At 38.0% G+C, this 21,601-nt stretch overlaps 6 protein-coding genes across 13 annotated transcripts in view; 1 reads left to right on the top strand and 5 right to left on the bottom strand.

Moving 5' to 3' along the window:
• The window catches only part of LOC104819298, a 4,001-nt gene extending 3,683 nt beyond the window's left edge, over positions 1–318 (bottom strand). For 2 of the 7 annotated variants that reach the window (XR_772776.2, XM_010549306.2), the window contains exon 1: positions 1–315. This exon is cut by the window's left edge and continues 52 nt beyond it. Coding sequence is in view for 6 of the 7 variants with exons in the window: in XM_010549306.2 (XP_010547608.1) it covers positions 1–83 (83 nt within the window). In the remaining variant the exon portion in view is untranslated. The other 5 variants (XM_010549311.2, XM_010549308.2, XM_010549309.2 and 2 more) reach the window with 5 other exon arrangements.
• Positions 319–2,116: 1,798 nt separating this feature from the next.
• Positions 2,117–3,612, top strand: LOC104820151. Its single transcript, XM_010550522.1, has 3 exons — positions 2,117–3,245; positions 3,294–3,434; positions 3,578–3,612. The coding sequence occupies exons 1-3, from the start codon at positions 2,117–2,119 to the stop codon at positions 3,610–3,612; spliced, it is 1,305 nt and encodes a 434-aa protein (XP_010548824.1).
• A 5,862-nt stretch (positions 3,613–9,474) lies between these two features.
• LOC104820150 (protein MIZU-KUSSEI 1) lies at positions 9,475–10,388 on the bottom strand. Its single transcript, XM_010550521.1, has one exon. It carries the CDS (start codon positions 10,386–10,388, stop codon positions 9,666–9,668), a length of 723 nt encoding a protein of 240 aa, XP_010548823.1. The 3' UTR covers positions 9,475–9,665.
• A 1,974-nt stretch (positions 10,389–12,362) lies between these two features.
• On the bottom strand, positions 12,363–13,008 carry LOC104819296 (histone H3.2-like). Its single transcript, XM_010549303.2, has one exon. It carries the CDS (start codon positions 12,912–12,914, stop codon positions 12,504–12,506), a length of 411 nt encoding a protein of 136 aa, XP_010547605.1. The 5' UTR covers positions 12,915–13,008; the 3' UTR covers positions 12,363–12,503.
• A 1,622-nt stretch (positions 13,009–14,630) lies between these two features.
• Positions 14,631–18,079, bottom strand: LOC104819295 (protein DETOXIFICATION 27-like). Its single transcript, XM_010549302.2, has 9 exons — positions 17,717–18,079; positions 17,128–17,415; positions 16,787–17,040; positions 16,606–16,692; positions 16,286–16,342; positions 15,371–15,609; positions 15,142–15,260; positions 14,946–15,035; positions 14,631–14,815 (listed from the first exon to the last, which is right to left on the bottom strand). Exons 1-9 carry the CDS (start codon positions 17,981–17,983, stop codon positions 14,765–14,767), a joined length of 1,452 nt encoding a protein of 483 aa, XP_010547604.1. The 5' UTR covers positions 17,984–18,079; the 3' UTR covers positions 14,631–14,764.
• Positions 18,080–19,551: 1,472 nt separating this feature from the next.
• LOC104819294 (14-3-3-like protein GF14 kappa) lies at positions 19,552–21,550 on the bottom strand. 2 transcript variants are annotated; one of them, XM_010549301.1, is made up of 4 exons: positions 20,975–21,550; positions 20,352–20,474; positions 20,150–20,266; positions 19,552–19,798 (listed from the first exon to the last, which is right to left on the bottom strand). In XM_010549301.1, exons 1-4 carry the CDS (start codon positions 21,458–21,460, stop codon positions 19,784–19,786), a joined length of 741 nt encoding a protein of 246 aa, XP_010547603.1. In that variant the 5' UTR covers positions 21,461–21,550; the 3' UTR covers positions 19,552–19,783. The 2 variants fall into 2 exon arrangements, with proteins under 2 accessions (XP_010547603.1, XP_010547601.1); XM_010549299.1 differs by having other exon boundaries at positions 19,552–19,804; positions 20,975–21,548.
• Positions 21,551–21,601: the final 51 nt, after the last annotated feature.

Genomic DNA, 21,601 nt, shown 5'->3' with positions numbered 1-21,601 from the left:
GAAGAGGAAGAAGAAACCAATCCGTGAGAAACCATGGCTGATAATACAGTCTGCAGCTTCTCCAGTTGCCTTAGCTCTTCCATGTTCCTCTTCCCCTTTCTTTTTCTTCCTTCTTTTGCAGATTTGCTCGAGTTTCCAACTTCTCCGTCGCGCTGTAGATCCCTGAGTTTTGTCAGCAAATCATCAACTCACAGATTTGCGTTCGTCGCGTTATTGGAACTCGAATGGCCTGTAATGGCGAAATCGAGTTGCAACGGAGTTACCCTTCGTTCTGTTTCCGGGGACCGATGTTCAGTTTTTGCCGGAAAACCTGGCCCAATTTACACACTGGGCCCAGCATACGAAGCAGATTTTTTAAAACAAAATCAAGTCTCGCACAAATTTTAATCTAAAAAACACGCGATTAAAATATTTTAGAATTTGCAAGTTAGCCCTCATAATTATAAGAAATTTATTTCGATGACTAATAGTAATCAACTTCTAGCTGACCGTTTTCTCTGCAACCAATCATATTTTGGAACGAGCGACAAAATTTAAAAGAAAATCAGTCTCTTCTCGAAAATGCAACAAGGAAATAAAACCGAGGCTTCAAATGTTTTCACAGTACGCCTTTCAAGATACTTTGGAATCCCAAAGCTCAACAACTAACTTAGACAAAAGATAACGCAGACCAAAAACAAAACAAGATTTAGACAGAAATCTAAGAAACTTAAACAGCATGAATTATTTTTATTTTAATGTAAAAAATATATAGTAATAAAATAATTTCTCTTCTTTTTATAATTCTATTTTATTTTTTTTAGTTCGAGTTGTTCAATATCTTTTTTTATTTTTTATTTTTATTTTTGAATTTTTGATGTTTATATATTTAAATCGTTTAAAGAGGAATAAAAATCTAAAATCAAATGAAATATTATGACAAAAAAAAGTTAAATCTAAAAAATTTTAAAATCAATCGAGACGATATAACAAAAATAGTTAAAGATAGAATTTTTCTATATATATATAAACTCTTTTCATTGTAAAAAGTGTAACAATAAACTAATTTCGTTATTTTTATATTTATCTTATTTTGTTTTCGTGAAAAAATAACCGTGTGCATGAGGAACAAAGAACGAAGCATGTATTAAGGCCGACAACGAAAGAGGCCTTGGGGACACTTGTAAATATGCTTGTGGTTCTAGCCGGTGTAACACACCAAGAATAAGGAAAATATGGTTAAGTCATATTTCGAAGAAGAAGATTAGCTGGAGGCCAAATCAAGAAGACAAACAAACAAACTTCCCATATTTCTATTCTTCGTGAAGGTTAGCTCCAATATTGCATATTATTGTAAATAAATATTTGTGGACATCAAAACCAATAAAAACAACCTGAGGACTACTCACAAAACTCTCCTCTCTATCATATCAATTTGAGAATGAAAATTAGATGATCAAGGAAACTCAGAGTATCCTTCGTTCCAGATCAATTGCCCAAACTCTCCGAGACCCTGCTGACTTTACCTTAGTCAGTAGGGCTCGAAAGGGGACGGCAAATTTAAGTAGTCCTCTAATAATCAGGAGACCTCATTCATACTAGAGTTTGTAACGAATCAAGTGTTCGGAGCATTGTAAATGCAATGGTCGACCGAAATCCTAGTAAAAGATATATTCACCAACCAAGAGGAGGCTATTGTCTATTCAAAGGAAACTAAGGCAAAAAGATTCACATGACACGTTGTTTCTTTTTTGCTTCATCACTTCGAAACTTTTTCAGTAATATTTTTTTCTCATTTTTGGTATTGAACTTTATCAGATCGTATATATTTACCCTCGACGCTCTGTTAAATCCGGTCTAATTGCTGCTATTGGTTTACTTTCATTTGTATAGCTGGTTTAGATCATACCAGATTGCTGAGTAGGATAGACACGCGTATTGTATTTAGGAGTCTGTTATTGATTTGTTATTCTTTCTGTTTTGGTTTTCTGTATAAAACCCCATGTACACTGAAGGAATAATTAAGAAGAAATTTCCAGAAATCAGTCTCTCTCTCGTTGTTTTTCCTCAGCTGTTATGGTATCAGAGCTATAATACCTTCTTCTGCCATTTTCCTTCGACCTATCTCTTCTTCTTCATGGCTTCTTCTACGACAGAATCGTCTCCCTCTGTTGCTTCTGATTCCTCTTTTCAACATTCCCCTGACCCTTATGCTAATCCCTTATATCTTCATGCGGCTGATTCTTCCAGCATTTCTCTTGTCACGGATAAACTGGTCGATGAATCCAACTATAATTTCTGGGCTACGTCGATGATTCAGATTCTCACCGCCAAGAATAAGCTCGGCTTCATCTACGGTACTATTCTTCAACCTCCAGAAACTCATTCGGATTATGGGGCTTGGATCCGTTGTAATGCCATTGTGGGAACTTGGATCAACAACTCTGTCTCTCCTGATGTTAAATCCATGATTATGTATATCGAAAATGCACATCTCAAATGGACTACACTTGAGACACAGTTTAAGCAGAAAAATGCCTCCAAGATTTTTCACATCGAACAGCAGATTGAATCCTTACAGCAGGGTTCTCTTGATCTTAATACGTTTTTTACTAAACTGAACTCTTTGTGGGAGGAGCTGAAAATGCATGATCCGATTCCTGTTTGTGTTTGTGGAACCTGTACCTGTGATTCAAAGACCAGATTGATGGATTATTGTGACAAAAAGAACGTTGTTCGTTTCTTGATGAAGTTATCTGAGTTCTTCCATCCCGCTCGCCGTCAAATTCTGATGATCGATCCCCTACCCTCTATTCGTAAAGTTTTTGGGATGGTGGCCCAGGAAGAGCACCAGCGCATTGCTCTACCGACTATTCCTGACTCTGCTGCTTTCCAAATGACCACCCCACCCTCTCATAAACCTCGACCTTTTTCTACTCCTAAAACCAGACCTTTTTGTACTCACTGTAACATCCCGGGTCACACTATTTCCCGATGTTACAAGATCCATGGCTATCCCATTTCTACCCGCCCCTCGCCCTCAAATAAACCTGGTCTTTTGCCAAAACCCAAATCTCCCTTTTCTGATACTTTTCAGAATCCTGTCAACATGGTTGGCTCTGCTTTGGATGGTTCTATTGCTACACAGTCGCCTTTAGAACAGGCTCAGGCTCTTTTTGATCAGTTTCAATCTCAGCTTAAGGGGATTAGTAACCTTGCTACTGACTCAGATGCTGCTACCTCGTCTACTCCGACCCCTTCACCAGGTATCTTACCTCAGTTTGTGTTTTCTTCTTTACCTTCTTCTTTTACAGCTTCACAAAATATCTGGGTTATAGATACTGGAGCTAGTAGTCATATATGCTGTGATTCTCGCTTATTTTCTGTTCTTAATCCTATTCCTACCATCCGTATTACTCTGCCAAATGGATCCACTATCCCAGTGACTCATTCTGGTATGATTTCTCTGTCTTCTGATCTGATTCTTTATTCAGTTCTATATGTTCCTTCTTTCCGATTTAATCTTCTGAGTATTAGTGCCTTAACCTCTTCTTCTCCTTATCTTATTTCCTTTTCCCGTGATTCATGTGTGATTCAGGACCCTATTCGGGCCTTGATGATTGGGAGGGGTAGACAATGCCATAATCTCTACTTACTCGAGCTGCAGGGAGTTTCTCGGTCATCCTCTGTTCTTCCTTCCACTCTCTGCACTGCTCTCTCTACTTCAGCTCCTATAGAACTATGGCATATCCGTCTTGGGCATCCGTCTTTCTTGCGAGTTCAAGCTCTTGGCTCTTCTTCCCAGCTAAATTTCATCCCCACATCAGAGTCTTCACCCCATTGCACAATCTGTCCGTTGGCCAAGCAACGCAAATGCTCTTTTCCTGTTTCTGGGAAACTTTCTCAGGAACCTTTTTCTCTTCTGCACTTAGATATTTGGGGTCCCTTTCATCTTTGTTCAGTTGAGGGGTTTCGTTATTTCCTTACAATAGTGGATGAATGTAGCCGAGTCACTTGGATATATTTACTACGTAATAAAAATGATGCTCTTTCTCGGTTTACTGAGTTCTTAGTCTATGTCTCAACTCAATTTGGTACATCTGTGAAATCTTTCCGCACAGACAACGCTCATGAACTTGCCTTTTCTTCTTTGGTCGCGAAACATGGTCTTATACATTTTCGCTCTTGCCCTTACACCCCTCAACAAAACTCGGTTGTTGAGAGAAAACACCAACATATATTGAATGTGGCAAGATCCTTGTTATTTCAGTCTAATTTGCCTCTGGTTCACTGGACAGATTGTGTTCAAACCGCGGTTTATCTCATAAATCGCATTCCCACACCCATTCTAAATAATAAGTCTCCTTTTGAGGTTTTGACACACTCGAAACCTTCTTATTCTCATCTTAAGGCCTTTGGCTGTTTATGTTATGTCAATACCACAGATAGGCATCGACAGAAATTTTCGCCAAGGGCTGTCCCGCACGTTTTTATTGGCTATCCTAAGGGTGTCAAAGGTTATAAAGTCCTTAATCTTGACACTAATGTTGTCTCTGTTTCCCGGAATATTGTTTTCCAGGAATCTGTCTTCCCATTTTCTTCAAAACCTCTGTCATCCTCAACGATGGAGTTCTTTCCTGTTAGTCCCTCTCTGTTTTACCGTTATGAATCTGTCTCCTTACCCTCAACATCTTCACCAGTCCCTCAGATTCTTCCTTCTGCTTCTCAGAAGATCTCATCAGATCCACTACAAGAAACATTAAAATTTGCGACAGAAAAATCTGTCGCAAATACAAAAGAATATCTGTCGCAATTACAAATTTGCGACAGATTGCGACAGAATCAATTCTGTCCGTATATTGTTGTCGCAAAAGTTTGTCGGTCGTTAATCTGTCGTAAAGTTGCGACGGACAAAATCCGAGTTTTGCGACAGAATTGCGACAGAAAAATCTGTCGCAAATATATTTTTTAATATTTTTAAAAAAATAAAAAAAAATCTACGTTTACTACGGATTTGCGACAGAAAAATCCGTCGCAAATATTTTTTTTAATTTTAAAAAAAATATAAAAAATATATTATACATATACACACATATACGTATATTCACATACACATATACGCATACATTACATATATCCACATATATACATATACACACACATACATAAACACACATTCATACACAAAATTTACATACACATACATATATATTACATATATGCACATAATTATACATATACACATAAATTTATATACATATATATATACATACACATATATTCATATACATACATTTACATATACACATATATACATATACACACACATACATAAACACACATTCATACATATTCACATATACACATACACATACATATATATATATATATATTCACATACACATCACATAAACACACATAAACATTTATATATATGCATACACATTCACATTCATATTCACATTCACATACATACACAACACACATACATAAACACACACACATACACATACATACATAAACACATACACATTCACATTCATATATATATATATACACAACACATACATATACAAATCCATATACACGATATATATACACATACCTTGGCGAACTTTGAAGAAAAACAATTTGTTGGAGAAGATTGGAGAAGATTGAGATTTTTTTTAAAAAAAATTCGAAGTCTGGAGGAGAAAGACGAAGTCGCAGCTTTTATTAAGTGTTGCGACGGATATTGCAGTCGCAACCCGTCGCAAAACGAAAAATAAACCGCGAAAATTTAAAATTTTTCATCGAAAATAGCGGAAAAAAATAAAATTTAGATTTGCGACAGAAATTTCTATCGCAACTCCGTCGAAAAAAAAAATAAACCGCGAAAATTTGAAAATTTTCATCGAAAATAATAAAAAAATGAAATTATGATTTGCGACAGAAATTTCTGTCGCAAATCTGTCGCAAAATCCAAAAATAAATAACTTTAATTTAAAAATAAATAAAATTAATATTTGCGACAGAAATTTCTGTCGCAAATCTGTCGCAAATCCGCAATTTTAAAATTTCTGTCGCAAATAATGTTTGGTTCTGCGACGACAACGTTTCCGTCGTATTCCGTCGCAAATTGCGACGGATTTTGCGACTAATTGCGACAGAATAAAAATTTTCGCATTCCGTCGCAAATTCGTCGAATTCTGTCGTAATTTCTTTGCGACGGAAAAGTTTCGTCGCAAATTCTGTCGCTATATTAAGATTTTCTTGTAGTGATCCTATTGTCTCTGATGATGCTTCTGCCATTCCTGTTTCTTCTTCTATTCCATCGGAAAATGTTCGAAAATCACAGCGTTTGACCAAAACTCCTAGCTATCTATCTGATTATCACTGTTACCATCTTCTACACCACACCCCTCCACCTACGTCTACCTCTGTTTCTTATCCTCTTTCTTCTTTTCTTTTTTATTCGAAACTTCATCCTTCTTTCAGACATTTTTCGCTTTCCATTTCTTCTGCAACCGAACCTAAGACCTATAGACAGACTGCAGCATCTGAGGAATGGCAGGCTGCTATGAAGCTTGAACTAGATGCATTGACTCGAACTCAGACCTGGGTTATCTGCTCTCTTCCACCTGATAAAACTCCCATTGGCTGTAAATGGGTTTATAAGGTAAAGTACAATGCTGATGGCAGCATTGACAAGCACAAGGCTCGTTTGGTTGCTAAAGGGTACTCGCAACAAGAAGGTGTTGATTATTTGGATACGTTTAGTCCGGTTGCAAAGCTTTCTACGGTCAGAATCATTCTCGCACTTGCTGCAAGTCAGAATTGGTCCTTACATCAAATGGATGTCTCTAATGCCTTCTTGAATGGTGACTTGAGCGAAGAAATTTACATGAAGCTGCCACCTGGGTACTCTGCCATTAAGGGGGAGAATGTATCTGAGAATTCGGTCTGCAAATTGCGAAAGTCACTTTACGGACTTAAGCAGGCTTCACGACAATGGAACATCAAGCTCTCTCAGGTTCTGTTGTCCGGTGGCTTCTCTCAAGCACAATCAGACAATTCTTTGTTCTTTCGGCATCAGGGTCAGTGCTTTGTCTTTGTTTTAGTCTATGTGGATGACTTACTAATTGCTGGAAACAGTGATGCACTGATTACTGATGTCAAGAGCCTTCTTTGTTCTAAATTTCTGCTGAAAGATATGGGTAATCTTCGTTATTTTCTGGGGCTTGAGATAGCTCGTTCAAGACATGGAATTCATATTTGTCAGAGAAAATATGCTTTGGAGTTATTGGAAGAGTTTGGGATGTTGGCCTGTAAACCAAATGCTTCTCCTATGGATCCCAAGGTCAATCTTCACTCTACCTCAGGGGAGCCTTTGTCCAATCCGACGTTATTCCGCAAACTGATTGGCAAGCTTATCTATTTATCCGTCACACGCCCTGACATTTCATATTCAGTTCAGAAGCTAAGTCAATTTATGGCTGCTCCATGTTCAGATCACTTAGATGCTGCCTATAGATTGCTGCGATATATCAAATTGGCTCCTTCTCAGGGTTTATTGTATTCCGCCAATTCTGATATACGACTTAGTGGATATACGGATGCCGATTGGGCCGCCTGCTCTGACACGAGAAGATCTGTAACCGGTTTCTGTATGTTTCTCGGCACTTCTCTGGTAAGCTGGAAGTCTAAGAAGCAAAAGACTGTTTCCCGCAGCAGTGCGGAATCCGAATACAGAGCGATGGCACAGGCAACGTCGGAGCTAATATGGATTTCTGGTTTACTTCGTGAGCTTAAAATCAGAGTTCCTACACCTGTAACGTTGTTCTGTGATAGCAAATCCGCCATTCATATCGCCAACAATCCCGTTTATCATGAACGGACGAAACATATTGAGATCGACTGCCACTTTATCCGGGACCACCTGAAATCTGGTTTTTTGAAGCCTTTGCACGTATCTTCTCAAAATCAGGTGGCTGATATCTTCACCAAACCTTTATCTGGAGATCACTTTCGGATTTTACTGAGCAAGATGGGTACTTCCAATCTTCATTCCCCACTGCTATTGGTTTACTTTCATTTGTATAGCTGGTTTAGATCATACCAGATTGCTGAGTAGGATAGACACGCGTATTGTATTTAGGAGTCTGTTATTGATTTGTTATTCTTTCTGTTTTGGTTTTCTGTATAAAACCCCATGTACACTGAAGGAATAATTAAGAAGAAATTTCCAGAAATCAGTCTCTCTCTCGTTGTTTTTCCTCAGCTGTTAAACTTCCATATAATTTTTTAGACTAAGGATGGTTTTTTAAACCCTCCCTATCATACATATATAAAATTTTACATTTAACAAAAAAAAAAGCACATGTTCGTATCGTTACATAGTCTCTTTATTGTTTGTTTATCTGGTCACAGTTTTCTCTATTCCTTAATCCCCTACGATTACTGAAACTCCGAGGTTGTCATCATTTGTTCTCACGGTAATCCAAAGATTCCAATAAATATTAATTGGTGGCATCCATTATGAAAATTCAAATTAAAATCCGCGTTTTGTGCTTTGTTGTGGTTGGAGAGCTTTTTCTTGAACCTTCGGTGCCAAAGACAAAGAACATTAGAAAGACATAAGGAATCAACAACAGCTCATGCCACAGCTTGCCCATTTATCTGCCAAAATATAAAAGGCCGAATAATATATAATATGTTGGTTGTATCATTCATTTTATTTATTTATAAAATTTTTGTGTTTTGTAGTGACGGATTCGCCACGTGGACTCTTATCATTCTCCCATAATAGGTCTCGTTGACCTCACACACACACACGGACGACTTTTTCTTTAATTCTTTCCTTTTTATTTGCGCTTTAAATAAATCATCAAAGGAGGACAAAAACAATATATATATATATGTGTGTGTGTGTGTGTGTGTGTGTGTTGTATATATTAGCTAATTGTGAATAAGTGTATCTGAAAAATCAACAGTTAATTAATAGAGGAGAACATGATATGTAGACATACATATACATATAGACACATATATACACATGTAAATATGTATGATATGCGAGAATACGATCTTATAATAAGATGAAATGATATTTCAAACCAAATAAAAGTGTACGAGAATTCCTGATTAACGAGAGACAGGCTTATTGGGCCCTAATTAAATTTTAGAGTATGAAATTACTAATTTCTGTATTAGAATTTGTATCATCCTATCCCATATATATATATATATATACGTACTTCTTTTGTCTTGAGTTATATATTATGTCCATTGTATAGATAGATCATCCCCACACACACATTAAAAATCAATATATAGATATACTTAAGTTATCTTAACTCTAACAAGAGATTTAATATACGTATATAAAGAAATGGAAGCAGAAAGGACTTTATTCCGAGAATGATTGATCAGATTATTTAAAATTTCATTTCAAATAAGAAAGCCTTTGCACTGAAGGAACTTAAGGAACACATGAACACATGGTCGCCACTAGTACATACAAAGGTGATTAAAGCTATGCTGTTGAGGCGCAGCTCAAAAAAATGAGATCTCCGGCTGCATGACTGATATTTTCATCGAATCACAACCACGGAAAAAAAAAAGCTTCATATGAAAAAAAAAACCCATCGAATCTCGAAATTACCAAACAAGGACGCATTCATCTCCTCCATGCAAAAAAACATTGATCATTTTCGGAAAAAGAAGATACTGAGTTCCTGTCCGATGATACCATGTGGGTCGATTAGATGAAAAGATTCCGAATCAGAGGATCCGAAGACTCTTTCGAAACTTGCCCTTAAGTACATCACGTGATCTTTCTCGTCGGCGTTTATAACTCCGGCGCCCTCCGTCACGCTGCTGAGCACGTTCAAGGCCGCCAGCTCTGCCTTGGACGGCTCTCTTTTAATGGCGAAGCCGACTTTCCGACCGTTACAGTACATGTTCCATAACGGTGTCGACAATAGATGGGACAGAGATTCGTCGTTTCCGTTGTCCCAGTACGTGTTGTTTGATTCCAATGCTATTCTCAGAACCCCTCCTCGCATTTCCTGGGCTAAAACCTCGGTGGGGACTGCGAGTTCCAGTAGGACAATTATAGGGTTTAGGGTTCCGACCGAGGTTGCTTGGATGCAGAAGTTGACTTTTCCTCGCCGGAAACCGAATATAGTGCCAGTGAATGTGGCGGCGTTACGGTGGCTGTTACGTTTCCGGCTGGTTTGTTTACGGCTATCATGTGGGTTTGGCTCTACGAATGTGCAGTAGCAAGATGGGAGGAGAAGTTGGACGATAGTGCGGAGGACCCGCCATGACCGGACCTGCTTGTGGCAGTCGACGGCGGTAGTGGAGTCGGTTCCGGCGGTTGCAGCTGTGAAGCGGTGGCGGCGGCCGGTGGTGGTGGTGAAGGACATGGCTCGTGTTGTGGTATAGGGAAAAGCTGATGATATGTGCATGTACATGTGTTAGGGTTTAAATAGACAGGACGAATAACATGATCTTTTGTTTACTGTTTCATATTTTGTTTGCTTTTTGAATTTTAAGTAATATATATTTTATTAATATGCTATTATTAAAAAATAATTACAACTTTTGGAAATACTTAGTACTCAAACTTTTGCATATGCTTCTTTTAATCATGGATGTAATTTTTTTTTTTTGGTGATAGACATTCTTAACTTTAAGAAAATTAGAAATCAATTTGAACTTCTCATCTAATCTTTTTTTTTTTTTGTTTGCAGAATATGTATATAACTGAAATAAAGTAACTATATATATATATATATAACCAAAATAGCCTTCTTTGAGAATGGTATGTAGTTCTATGTAAGTTCTAAATAACGATTCTACAAACTGTATTAAGATGACAAAATTTTAACACCGATACAGATAACATAAATAAAAAATTTGTTACCTACTCGAAAAGTTTGTTTGTTACCAAAAAAAATGCCACGGTATAATAGGAAATTTCCGTACAACCGCATTGGAAATACCTCCAATCATTGGACATATAACATATAACACATTCATTCGCATATCTTACGATTAGATATTATTTAAACGCCGGTTAAGGCCATTCGTTCTTTAAAAAAGGTTACACATTGTCGACATATTTTCCGATGACCATCTTGTATCGATGATATTCACTTACATATATAATCACCCCCACCGTAGAAATCAGTATAATCCATACATGCATGCATGTACAAGGGAGTACGTATATATATACACATGTATACATGTGTATAATGGACGAACACGTCATATCATTGCTCCAATCAAACGAACGACGACAAAAGGGAAACGAGAGGGGCTCACAATGGTGGACGGCTTTTTTTTTTTTTCTAATGGTGGACGGCTTTTCGGCCTGCAAAAGTCATAAACTCCAAGAAACCGGTAATATTGGCACGCCAAAATTATTATAATTATTTACATTTACATATTCCCTAATGATAAAAATAAATTACCAACAAAAAATATATCTTATACGCCTAACTAGTTTGGTTTGTATACAAAACATATACATACGCACCTTCATCATGGTATACGTATACATATATACTCACCGTAACCATGATTTGGGCAAGCGGGCCATGGAGCCCAAAGGAGGATGTGCAGCATAAAATCATTTTGTGGCAAATACGGTGTCGTTTTGCGCTTTTTTTATATTTATATATTTATAGGCTGTCGTTTTCCACTAATGTCCCTCCCTCCTTTTTCTCTGCTTTGGATTTTTATTCCAGAAATGACCATTCAATGTTTTAACTTTTCCTATTTCCTTTGTTGGATATTTCCCTTTTGTTCTTTTGCCACATACATCACTATCGATGCCTTTCAAAAAAAAAAAAACAATTGCATCAGCGGGAATTAGCGCAATTTAATTTTAAGCCCATTTTTATCTAACGATCATCGTGAAATTCGTCCTTGTGAAAAATGAATAAACAGAAACAGGATAGGCTCAATCCTCTTCTATGATGTTGGATAGCCATTCGCAAAAAGGAAGTAGAAACACTTCAAAGAGATAAAACCATTGGAAGATTCGATCAATCTGCACAAACAGAAACAATAATAGTTCCAAGACAAGGAAGCAAATCCCGAGGACAATGCTGATGGGCTGCTGCTCGGGTGGAACAAGGCGTGGCCGAGGAAATCCCCCGACTTCAGGGTCTTGTAACAAAACCTTGTACTAATTCATTACGGTCTAATGAATGGGCGTATCCCAATTTCACAACTTTTCACAGATACGCACAACTCGCGGGAGGATTATTTTCTAATCTCATCTCATCTCATCTCATCTCATATGGAGTAGAACAATAAGAAGAATCCAAAAACTGTGTGACGAATTATGTTTCCTGTTTGTTAGATGATATTTAAACTAGATAACAAAATTAAGAACAGTAAACAGTGATATTCATTGAAGCACAAGCTACGGATGGGGCAGACACCTGCCACGTTCCAGAAGATGTACAACACCCAAGCATCATATTAGCCACAACAGTCTACAACAGAAGTAGATTTCAATTCTTCTCTCAGGCTCTCTCTCCTCTGATCCTCCTGGCGAGTTGGATGTCCTTAGGCATAATCGTAACCCTCTTAGCATGAATTGCGCAGAGGTTGGTGTCCTCGAACAACCCGACGAGATACGCCTCAGCCGCCTCCTGGAGAGCTGCGACTGCGCTGCTCTGGAAACGCAGATCCGTCTTGAAGTCCTGAGCGATCTCGCGACCCAGCCTCTGGAACGGAAGTTTCCGGATCAGAAGCTCAGTGCTCTTCTGGTACTTCCTGATCTCCCGCAGAGCCACGGTTCCTGGACGGAATCTGTGCGGTTTTTTCACACCTCCGGTCGCCGGAGCAGATTTCCTCGCCGCCTTCGTAGCCAGCTGCTTCCTCGGAGCCTTGCCTCCGGTGGACTTCCTTGCGGTCTGCTTGGTACGAGCCATGTCGAAATCGGAGAAATGCAGGAAATTGTTTTCGATCTAGTTTCCTTTCTCAAAAGAGCAAATGACGAAGGATGGAGAAATCATTGGGATGGGTGGTTCGATTTTATATCCAAGCAGAGAGGAAGAGGGAAATATTAAGTCTCGAATAATCAAATCGTTTTGCTCCGTTAGATTTATATTCCAATCAACGGTCATGAACGCTCCCAAGCAGCACGATCCACGTGATACAGGAGGTATCAACCAATCAGAGATTAAGAATCTTCCTATCTAGCGGCCAACTTATGTTTGCTTCTTTCCACATTTCAATTTAGGCGCGGCTTTCAATTTTATTGTTAAAATTCGATGCGCCCGTTACATCAATTACAAACGGCGTCGTTTTGGTCTCTATGTTTTGATGAAAACAGGCCCAATCTTCGTATCGGCCCATTAAAGTCCATCCATACATACATGCATTAATGCATACGTTACATACACCCTGAGTCGTCCTGAGATGATGATAGTTCATATTAATAACTGAAAAAATGATACATATAATTGTTCATCTTGCTGTATACCTCATTCCATCGCGTACCGACTAAGAGATTCGATTTCGTGTAATTAAACATTACACTATATCAATGCAACCGTCCGGATAAGTCGATAAAATTAATATTTTAATACCAATGAATCCTCGGACAAAATAATATTTTAATATCAACCATCATGTCAACATTTAAATTTAAAAATAATACTAATTATAAAATTTAGATTTATTTTCTTTTTGAAAAATGAAATTGGAATTTTATTTAATAAAAAATAAAGTTTATATTTTGTTTTGTACAAATTGATAAATTCAGATTTTTTTGGGTTTTAACCTATTAATAAATAATACCTAAAAACATGATATATATAATTGTTCGTCTTGCTCTATACCTCAGTCCATCGCGTACTCACTACGAGATTCGATTTCGAGTAATTAAATATTGAAAAAATCTTAATAAATATCGAATTTTATAATTTTGACGAAAAAATATTAAACTTTTTTTTATCAAATAAATATTAAACTTGTTAAATAAGTCTAAAAAAACACTAAACTTTTTAAGTAAAATACATAAAATTTTATGTGTTATCAAAAAATAGTAAACTTTTTAAATAATTCAAAAAAATATATAAACTATATATAATTATAAAAAAACTAATTATAATAATTTTGACGTGTTTATATTTCTTTATATCACGTCAGTTCATTGGTTTATTTTAATAATTGTAAAAAAATTAAGTATTTTATTGGTAAATTTAAACATTTTGATGTTTATCGAGAGAAATTCCAAAAAATATTTGAACTTTTCAATTTTCACAAAATAAAACCTAATTTTTTTATCAAATAAAACTCCAACTTTATTTTTAATTAAAAAATAAACATAAATTTTATCATTTTGTCATTTTTAAACTTAAATGATGATTTGGCGACCGACATCCTATGTAGCAAGTCAACACTTTGATTATATCTGACACATCATCATCCACGTGTCACGATATATATAGAAATATCACGTCAACAATAGCCATTAAGTTTAAAAATTGGGGTTTTGTTTGATAAAACAAAGTTAAGATTTTATTTTGTAAAAATTGAAAAATTCATGTATTTTTTAGATTTTTTCTTTATTTAATAAAATCAAGAGCGTTTTTTGGTCAAAATTAAAAAATCTAGTATTTCTTTTTTGAATTTTCCCTTAATTATTAAGAAATATCAATGCAACCGATGGGATAAAATCGATAAATTTAATATTTTAATATCAATGGATCCTCGGGGAATTATATTGTTCCTTTCTTCTGTTATTTTCCCATCGACTTTCTCAAAATCCATATCTTCATTTTATCGTTTTCGACCACTTGTCCACATGTGCACTTGCCCTCTCCGCCTGCATACGAATAATACCACGGACAACGTGGAAGAGTGTTTAGGCCGAATCTGAACCCTCTTGTTGAATCAGAAGCTAACCCATGAAACACGCAACAGCATGCATCATCTTATGAACCGAGAAGGCTTACCTCTTTTTCCCAATCACATCTCATAGTCATTATAGCCAATATCAGCGTCTGAGTCGCGGTTCCTCCGAATATCATGCCCGCCCAAATCCCCTATCAATCATCATCATCATATCCATCAATAAAACCATACCATAAATAAATTTCAATACAAATAAGAAGAAGAAAGCTGCATGAATGGTGTTAGAGCTTAACTTACCATAACCCCGAAGTTGAAAACCCAACCCATGACAATTCCTAGAGGAACCCCGATGAGGTAGTAGCATCCCAAGTTTATATAAGCCACGTAGGATTGCCAACCCGACCCAACCGCCACACCTTGTCACCCCATTACACAACAAGTGTTTTAGGTATAGCTTTTGATCTCGTATAAATGGACCGTCGAATATATGAGTATATGAATATACAAAATATAAAGTATATATTACCGGAGAGAACGGGTTGAATGCTGTTGAGAAGAACGGTAAAGGCCAAAAGAATAGAGAGCTTATTGACGGCTTGGAGGACAGGTTGGCTTGAAGAGAAGATCCAACCGATCTGGTCGTGGAGAAAGACTATGATCACCCAAAACACGAGTCCTATCACTAACGACTGCGTCACTGCTACTATCGTCGCGAATTTCGCCCCCTTCCCATCTCCCGCCCCGAGTTCATTAGCAACACGTACCCTCCAAAATTATGTAAAAAGGGTTACTTTTTAATCTTAAACATGATGTTTTATATGTAAACATTTAGCATATAATATATGTCGGGATTAAAATGAGTCATAAACGTAATTAATTCGCAATTGATGGTGTATATACCTAAGTAATTGCTAGGTTTAGATACGTACCAAAATCGTAACCATTATTTATTGTTTTTTATCCATGAAATGAAACGGTTTAATCGGGTGGTTACCAATACAATTAACCTGCTAAAGTGCATAATGGACCACTAGTGGAAGTTGCCAATAAGATAGACTTCCAACTTTATTGAAATTTTTTAAAAAAATTCCTACAAAGCATAATGCATATAGCTTTTTGTAAGGAGTAAGTTTAAGCTAATTACACGAAACTCTATATATTATATAATCTAAATGTAATAAGATTGATCATATTTAATCCTAAACATATAGTACTTTTTAGGACACCCACCACGTTTTCCACGCCAATACCATTTCTGTCACACATCTATTGTGTATTCATTATAAATGGATGGTTGTTCGCATTTATTATCAGACCTACATTTGTATTTACTATTTAGTGGTGCAATCTACCCAGCGTGCAAAAGCGGGCTAGATTTAAATAAACCGAACCAATGGTTATAACATGACCGATCGAACAACTACAAGACAAAGGAGCTTACCCGGTCCCTGCGAAGAAAGCGAGAGGAATCATCATCTCCCACCCATTGATTGACATACTGCCCAATTCGACCCCACGTCACCATTAGAGTCCTCAACCAGCTTACCGATACAATTATTAGCGACAATCTAGTGTGTGTATATATATATATATATATAGACAATAACATTTTTTTTATAGAAACTGCGTCCATGATGATAACACGATGAAAGTGGAAATCAAGACCACATCTTGAGCCTTATTGGTGCGTACCACACATTGTTTCTAGGGTTACACTGTCGTTGAAATCAAGACCATATCTTGAGCTTTAGTGGTACGTACCAAATGGACAAGGCATCGACGGCGATCTTGGCGTTTTGGAGATTTCCAGTCATGAGAATTAATATTCTGTAGTACCAATTCTCTAAGCTGTCCCAAAATATAAAATCTGGGATCAAATGTTGCAGCAACCCAAATATATATATATATATATATAGTTTAAGGGAAAGAAAGGAGGAAGAACCAGAGCATGATGCCAGAGGAGGCGGAGATCTTGACGAAATCCCAGAGATCGGAGAAAGCATCGCCGGAGAATCCGTGCCACGTAAGCGGACAGCCACCGCAGACGGAGTAAGCAAACATGATGGCGACGTTGACCCACCACGAGACGTTGATGGTGGCTATGGTCCCAACCACCCCTAGTTTCAGTCCGCTCACAAACAACCAGCTCACCGCCACGTGCACCACTAGCGCCACCCCCGCCGCCCACGCCGTTATCTGATCCCAACCCATTTGTTTTTACGCAATAATCAGAAGATCAGACTCGGAATCAAAGGGTTCGATCATTATTACTATTATACGTACGGAGTTCTTGAGTTGGCACTGGAGGAAGCGTATGAGGGGAAAGCTGAAGACGAAGGCGAAGTGGAGGGGGATGACCCACACGGCCAACGTGCCGGAAAGCTCGGCCACGTCGTCGGGCTGTCCGAGCAGCTTAAGAACAGGCGTTGCGTAGAGGTATACCGGCAACAAGAAGATGCAGAAGACGAAGAGTACGATCCAAGAACGCTGCATGTACACTCCCAACATGTAATACTTCTTCGCCCCGAAAGCTTGCCCGCACATCGTCTCCAATGCACTCGCCATCCCCAGCTGCCATTCCATTAGTTTTTCTTTAGAACAACACCAAGAACCAAACTGAAAGTCATCATGAACCGAACTCTCAAGATATATATCAATACTGCTCTGTCTTCTTGGCGACAGAACAGATCAGTATCGACAACCGAAAGATGGTGACATCCCACTTAAAAGAAAAGAAGAAGCGAATAACCCAGCTTGTTCATATCTATAGAAAGAAAAAAACCCTATAAAAACAACGAGATCACTCATCGTAAAGCGATTCAAAAAGTTGAATCGATTCAACGATCGATCACTGATGGTACTACGTACGTACCATGAGGCCGAAGACGAAGCCGATGATGACGTTGTTGACGATGGAGATGGCGGCGAGTTCGACATCGCCGAGGTGGCCGGCGAAAGCCTGAGTGATCACAATCATCGAATACGTCGTCAATCTGGAGAACATGGACGGCCCCACCACCCGCCACAGCTTCTTCGTCTCCACCCACACCTTCCTCTTCACTCCTCCGCCACCGTCCTCCGCCGCCGGCAGCAACGGCACTCTCCCCTCCGCCGCCGTTCCTTCTCCATCGTCTCCCATCGGCGATGTGTTTGGTTACGTGAAGTTCAAATGAAAAGCGATGGGAGGAGAAGTCGATTTGGCTTTCGAGTCTCTTGTTATAAGAATCCAATCTTGCAATGGCTTTTTTTTTACAAAAGGAAAAGTATATTAAAATTTTGTCTTCATTTAGGGGAATTCGATAAAATCAAAATAATTAAGTAATAAAAAAAGGAAAAAAAATGCACCATTATACTAAAAACTAAATCTCTTTTTACCAAAGATACCCTTTTTGCTAAAATCATTAATAATATACCTTTTTAATGGTAAAAAGTTTTAATACCCCTGCTGTTGTATAGATTAACAAAAATGCCATTACATATTAAATGATAAAAATAAATCCCAAAATAAATACACAAAGTAATTCAAATCTTATTAATAAATGCATTATTGTTTACCTCCGAAAAAAATATACTAATTCGTAATTTTATTCTGAAATTAAGTATTTTATTGCGGTTGGGTTGGATGTGATTCTACCAATCAATTTTTAATCGTCCAAAAGTCACCAAAAACCGCAATCGCTCTGTTTTCGAGTGATAGCGACGCAATCAATCGACTCCTAAAACTAGAGACCGTAGTCTCTCCCATATATATGCATATATGTGTACAATCTCATTTGGACATAATTTACATTATGAATTAGTTCAGTTTAAAAATCTTATTTATTTTTAAAAAATATACTATTTTGAAATATTTTTTGTAAAATTCACCTGCAATGGAAGTTTTTTCGTGTTCTACTTCGCGATATTAAAATCGACATGTAACCTACAACCTGATTCTTTGATTTAATAGATGCACGTTTCAACAAAAAAAATCTTACCTATGTTTTTAGATGAATACGGATATAAATCGAACATGAAATGTGAAGCAAATCATAACAATATATTTTTTTTTATAAGAATGAAGATAACTCGAGAATATGCTTTCCGACAATCGAGGTAAAGTGCTCAACATAAGTCTGATACACTGATTTCAACATGATCCCACTTCTCGTCGACATGGCCCACTTCTAGTTGCAGATTTTAAAAAAGTTTGTATAAAAAAATATGTTGCAGAATTAAATGCATATTATTATGATGTAAAGGGACACCATATTAAGTTATTAGCAGAAGCAGGGGAAAATAAATCAGGTGTGAAAACGAAGTATGTGGAAAAATATCACAAATTCGAACTTAATTGTACAGTATCGGACCTAACCTGGAAGCCCCAGGCCCAGGCCCATTAAACGAATTGGCCCAGCCCATACCTTTATAGGCCGAGCAAGTTTGCATGTGGCATATATATATTCCCGATTATTATTATAGCAATTGCATCACATTGAATGTCATAAACATTACAAACCACTTCATGGTACCCAGAATATGGTAAACCTTTGTCAATTATATGGTATATAACAGTCAACGTTCCATAACCCTTTTGAGTTAGAAATACTTTGAAATCCTAACATGTAATAAAAATGGTGAAAGAAAATCTAATGATAATTTTTAACGGACTTATTGCTGACCCACTAACGGCCCAATGATTCCAAATCACGGTCCAAAGCATTAAGATAGCGATAAAGAAGAGCTTTGATTTGGGGTCAGATTAAAAAAAAAAACCCTTAAGCTTATAAAGATAAAGAGTGATAAAAAAAAAACAAAGAGAGCAGAATTTTAACAGAGAAGATACAAAGCAGAATACCATACTGTGCACATATCCCAGAAACAAGCTTTCCACAGTTTAAGAGCAAAAGGGTTTCAGCGTTTGAGCTCCCACTTATCTGGAGGGGCAACACACAGATTCTTAGGCCTCATCCATCTGTTCCTGTGTAAAACAAGTGTCAATAATTCAGTAAAATTAGCTTCTGATCTTACAGAGCGAATCATATGAGGCTCCAAAGACAAAACTACCGTGTCTAATCACGAATCACGCTTCTAGATATGTGATCTCTTCTTAAGACATTGTGTTTCCCTACTACTACAAGCAGAACCGCAATTCGATGGAAGATATCAAACGCAATGTAACATCCACCCCCATTCAAATAAGATGTGACTTCTGATAAAGTGTCATCGGGCTGGGAATCGTAAGATGGGCGAAAAGGGTACGAGGAAAAGCTGACGGATCAGTCGAATTCAGGGCAGAGAACGAAGGGTGCAAAGGCTAACTAACCTGCATATCGGAGGTCCACAGAGTTAGATTGTCCCTCAGCAATTGCATGATGAGAGTGCTGTCCTTGTAGGACTCTTCTCCCAGAGTGTCTAACTCAGCAATTGCTTCTTCGAAAGCCTACAGAAACGAATCCAAGAGAATCAGAGTGCAAGGATCAGACATCAATGGCCATATTTGTCAACAGAGAAGAGAGGGGAAGTACCTGTTTGGCCATGCTACAAGCTTTCTCAGAAGAATTCAGAATCTCATAGTAAAACACAGAGAAGTTGAGAGCCAGTCCCAGCCTTATTGGATGAGTAGGTGCCAGATCAGAAAGTGCAACGTCCTTCAACACAACACGCAGAAAGGCAAAGCAATGGTGAAATCTATCTTCTAACCATGTATGCCAGGTTCCAAATTTCCAACAGTTCAACCTTTTTTCTTTTCTAAAATTTAAAAAACCAAAACTTTATTACATATTTGCCGACTCTGGTTTTCATGCATCATTTTTTCAGACAAAGAAGAGTTGTGCAAAACAGAGAATAGTTTGAAATGCAAGATCTCTAAAAGACAAGATCGCTTCTTGATCAAGTACGAATTAATTCATCATCATAGTTTGATAGCTAGCCAAATTCGATTGCTTTAACAACATAGTCGTTTTAAAGTGCCAGATCAAGCACTGACAATGAGATCAGCAAGTCATTCTCAACCGAAGCAATCAAAGAAACAGAGGTAACCAAATTCGATTACTTCATCAACACAAACCCTTTTCACTGATGAATCACAGTGACCCATAACACAAAACTAGCAAATTAAACAATCAAAGATCAAATCGAATCAATGTACCTGAGCTGCTTTGTACGCGAGCATCGTATCTTCAGCAGCTGCTTTCCTCTCATCCCCGACCTTAAACTCGGCCATGTAGCGATGGTAGTCCCCTTTCATCTTCAGGTAAAACACCTTCGACTCACTCGCGGCGGCGGAAGGGATGAGATTCGAATCGAGGAGCCTGAGGATGCCGGAGCAGACGGAGGAAAGCTCTGCCTCCACCTTAGATCTGTAATCCTTGACGAGCGACACGTGCTCCTCGTTTTTCCTGCTCTCTTCCTTCTGCTCGATCGACGACACGATCCGCCAAGCCGCGCGAAGAGATCCGATCACGTTCTTGTAGGCGACGGAAAGGAGGTTCCGCTCCTCCACTGTCAGCTCCCCAGCAGGGGTTGCGCCGGCGACCAGCAGCTCCATGTACTGCACCATCTCCTCGTACCGCTCCGCCTGCTCGGCGAGCTTCGCCATGTACACGTACTGGTCTCTGGTTAACGTCGCCGCCATCGGATAGAGATTCGGAGGCGGAGAGAGTAAGAGAGTTTTTTTTTCCCTTCCGTTTCCGGAATTTGAAACTGAAACTTCTGAAGATGAAAGAGAAAGCGAGAAAGAAAGCATAAAGGGAAAGAATGCATATTATTATGATGT

This window comes from Tarenaya hassleriana, unplaced genomic scaffold (genome assembly GCF_000463585.1).
Source record: "Tarenaya hassleriana unplaced genomic scaffold, ASM46358v1 Cleome3, whole genome shotgun sequence".
Classification (NCBI taxonomy): domain Eukaryota; kingdom Viridiplantae; phylum Streptophyta; class Magnoliopsida; order Brassicales; family Cleomaceae; genus Tarenaya; species Tarenaya hassleriana.
Note: the sequence above shows the minus strand (reverse complement) of the source record. Positions and strands in the feature narration are given on the sequence as shown.

Bases quoted from the DNA above. Each gene is read 5' to 3' on its own strand.
- LOC104820151 (XM_010550522.1), top strand. From the start codon at position 2,117: ATGGCTTCTTCTACGACAGAATCGTCTCCCTCTGTTGCTTCTGATTCC. The intron at 3,246-3,293 runs GTATCTTACCTC...CTTCTTTTACAG, and splicing joins TACTCCGACCCCTTCACCAG to CTTCACAAAATATCTGGGTT. The intron at 3,435-3,577 runs GTATGATTTCTC...TGTGTGATTCAG, and splicing joins TATCCCAGTGACTCATTCTG to GACCCTATTCGGGCCTTGAT.
- LOC104820150 (XM_010550521.1), bottom strand. From the start codon at position 10,388: ATGTCCTTCACCACCACCACCGGCCGCCGCCACCGCTTCACAGCTGCA.
- LOC104819296 (XM_010549303.2), bottom strand. From the start codon at position 12,914: ATGGCTCGTACCAAGCAGACCGCAAGGAAGTCCACCGGAGGCAAGGCT.
- LOC104819295 (XM_010549302.2), bottom strand. From the start codon at position 17,983: ATGGGAGACGATGGAGAAGGAACGGCGGCGGAGGGGAGAGTGCCGTTG. The intron at 15,261-15,370 runs GTAATATATACT...TGGGGTGACAAG, and splicing joins CATTCAACCCGTTCTCTCCG to GTGTGGCGGTTGGGTCGGGT. The intron at 14,816-14,945 runs GTAAGCCTTCTC...ATTCGTATGCAG, and splicing joins GATGTGATTGGGAAAAAGAG to GCGGAGAGGGCAAGTGCACA.
- LOC104819294 (XM_010549299.1), bottom strand. From the start codon at position 21,460: ATGGCGGCGACGTTAACCAGAGACCAGTACGTGTACATGGCGAAGCTC. The intron at 20,267-20,351 runs GTACTTCCCCTC...TCGTTTCTGTAG, and splicing joins CTTGTAGCATGGCCAAACAG to GCTTTCGAAGAAGCAATTGC. The intron at 19,805-20,149 runs GTTAGTTAGCCT...TGTTTTACACAG, and splicing joins TGTGGACCTCCGATATGCAG to GAACAGATGGATGAGGCCTA.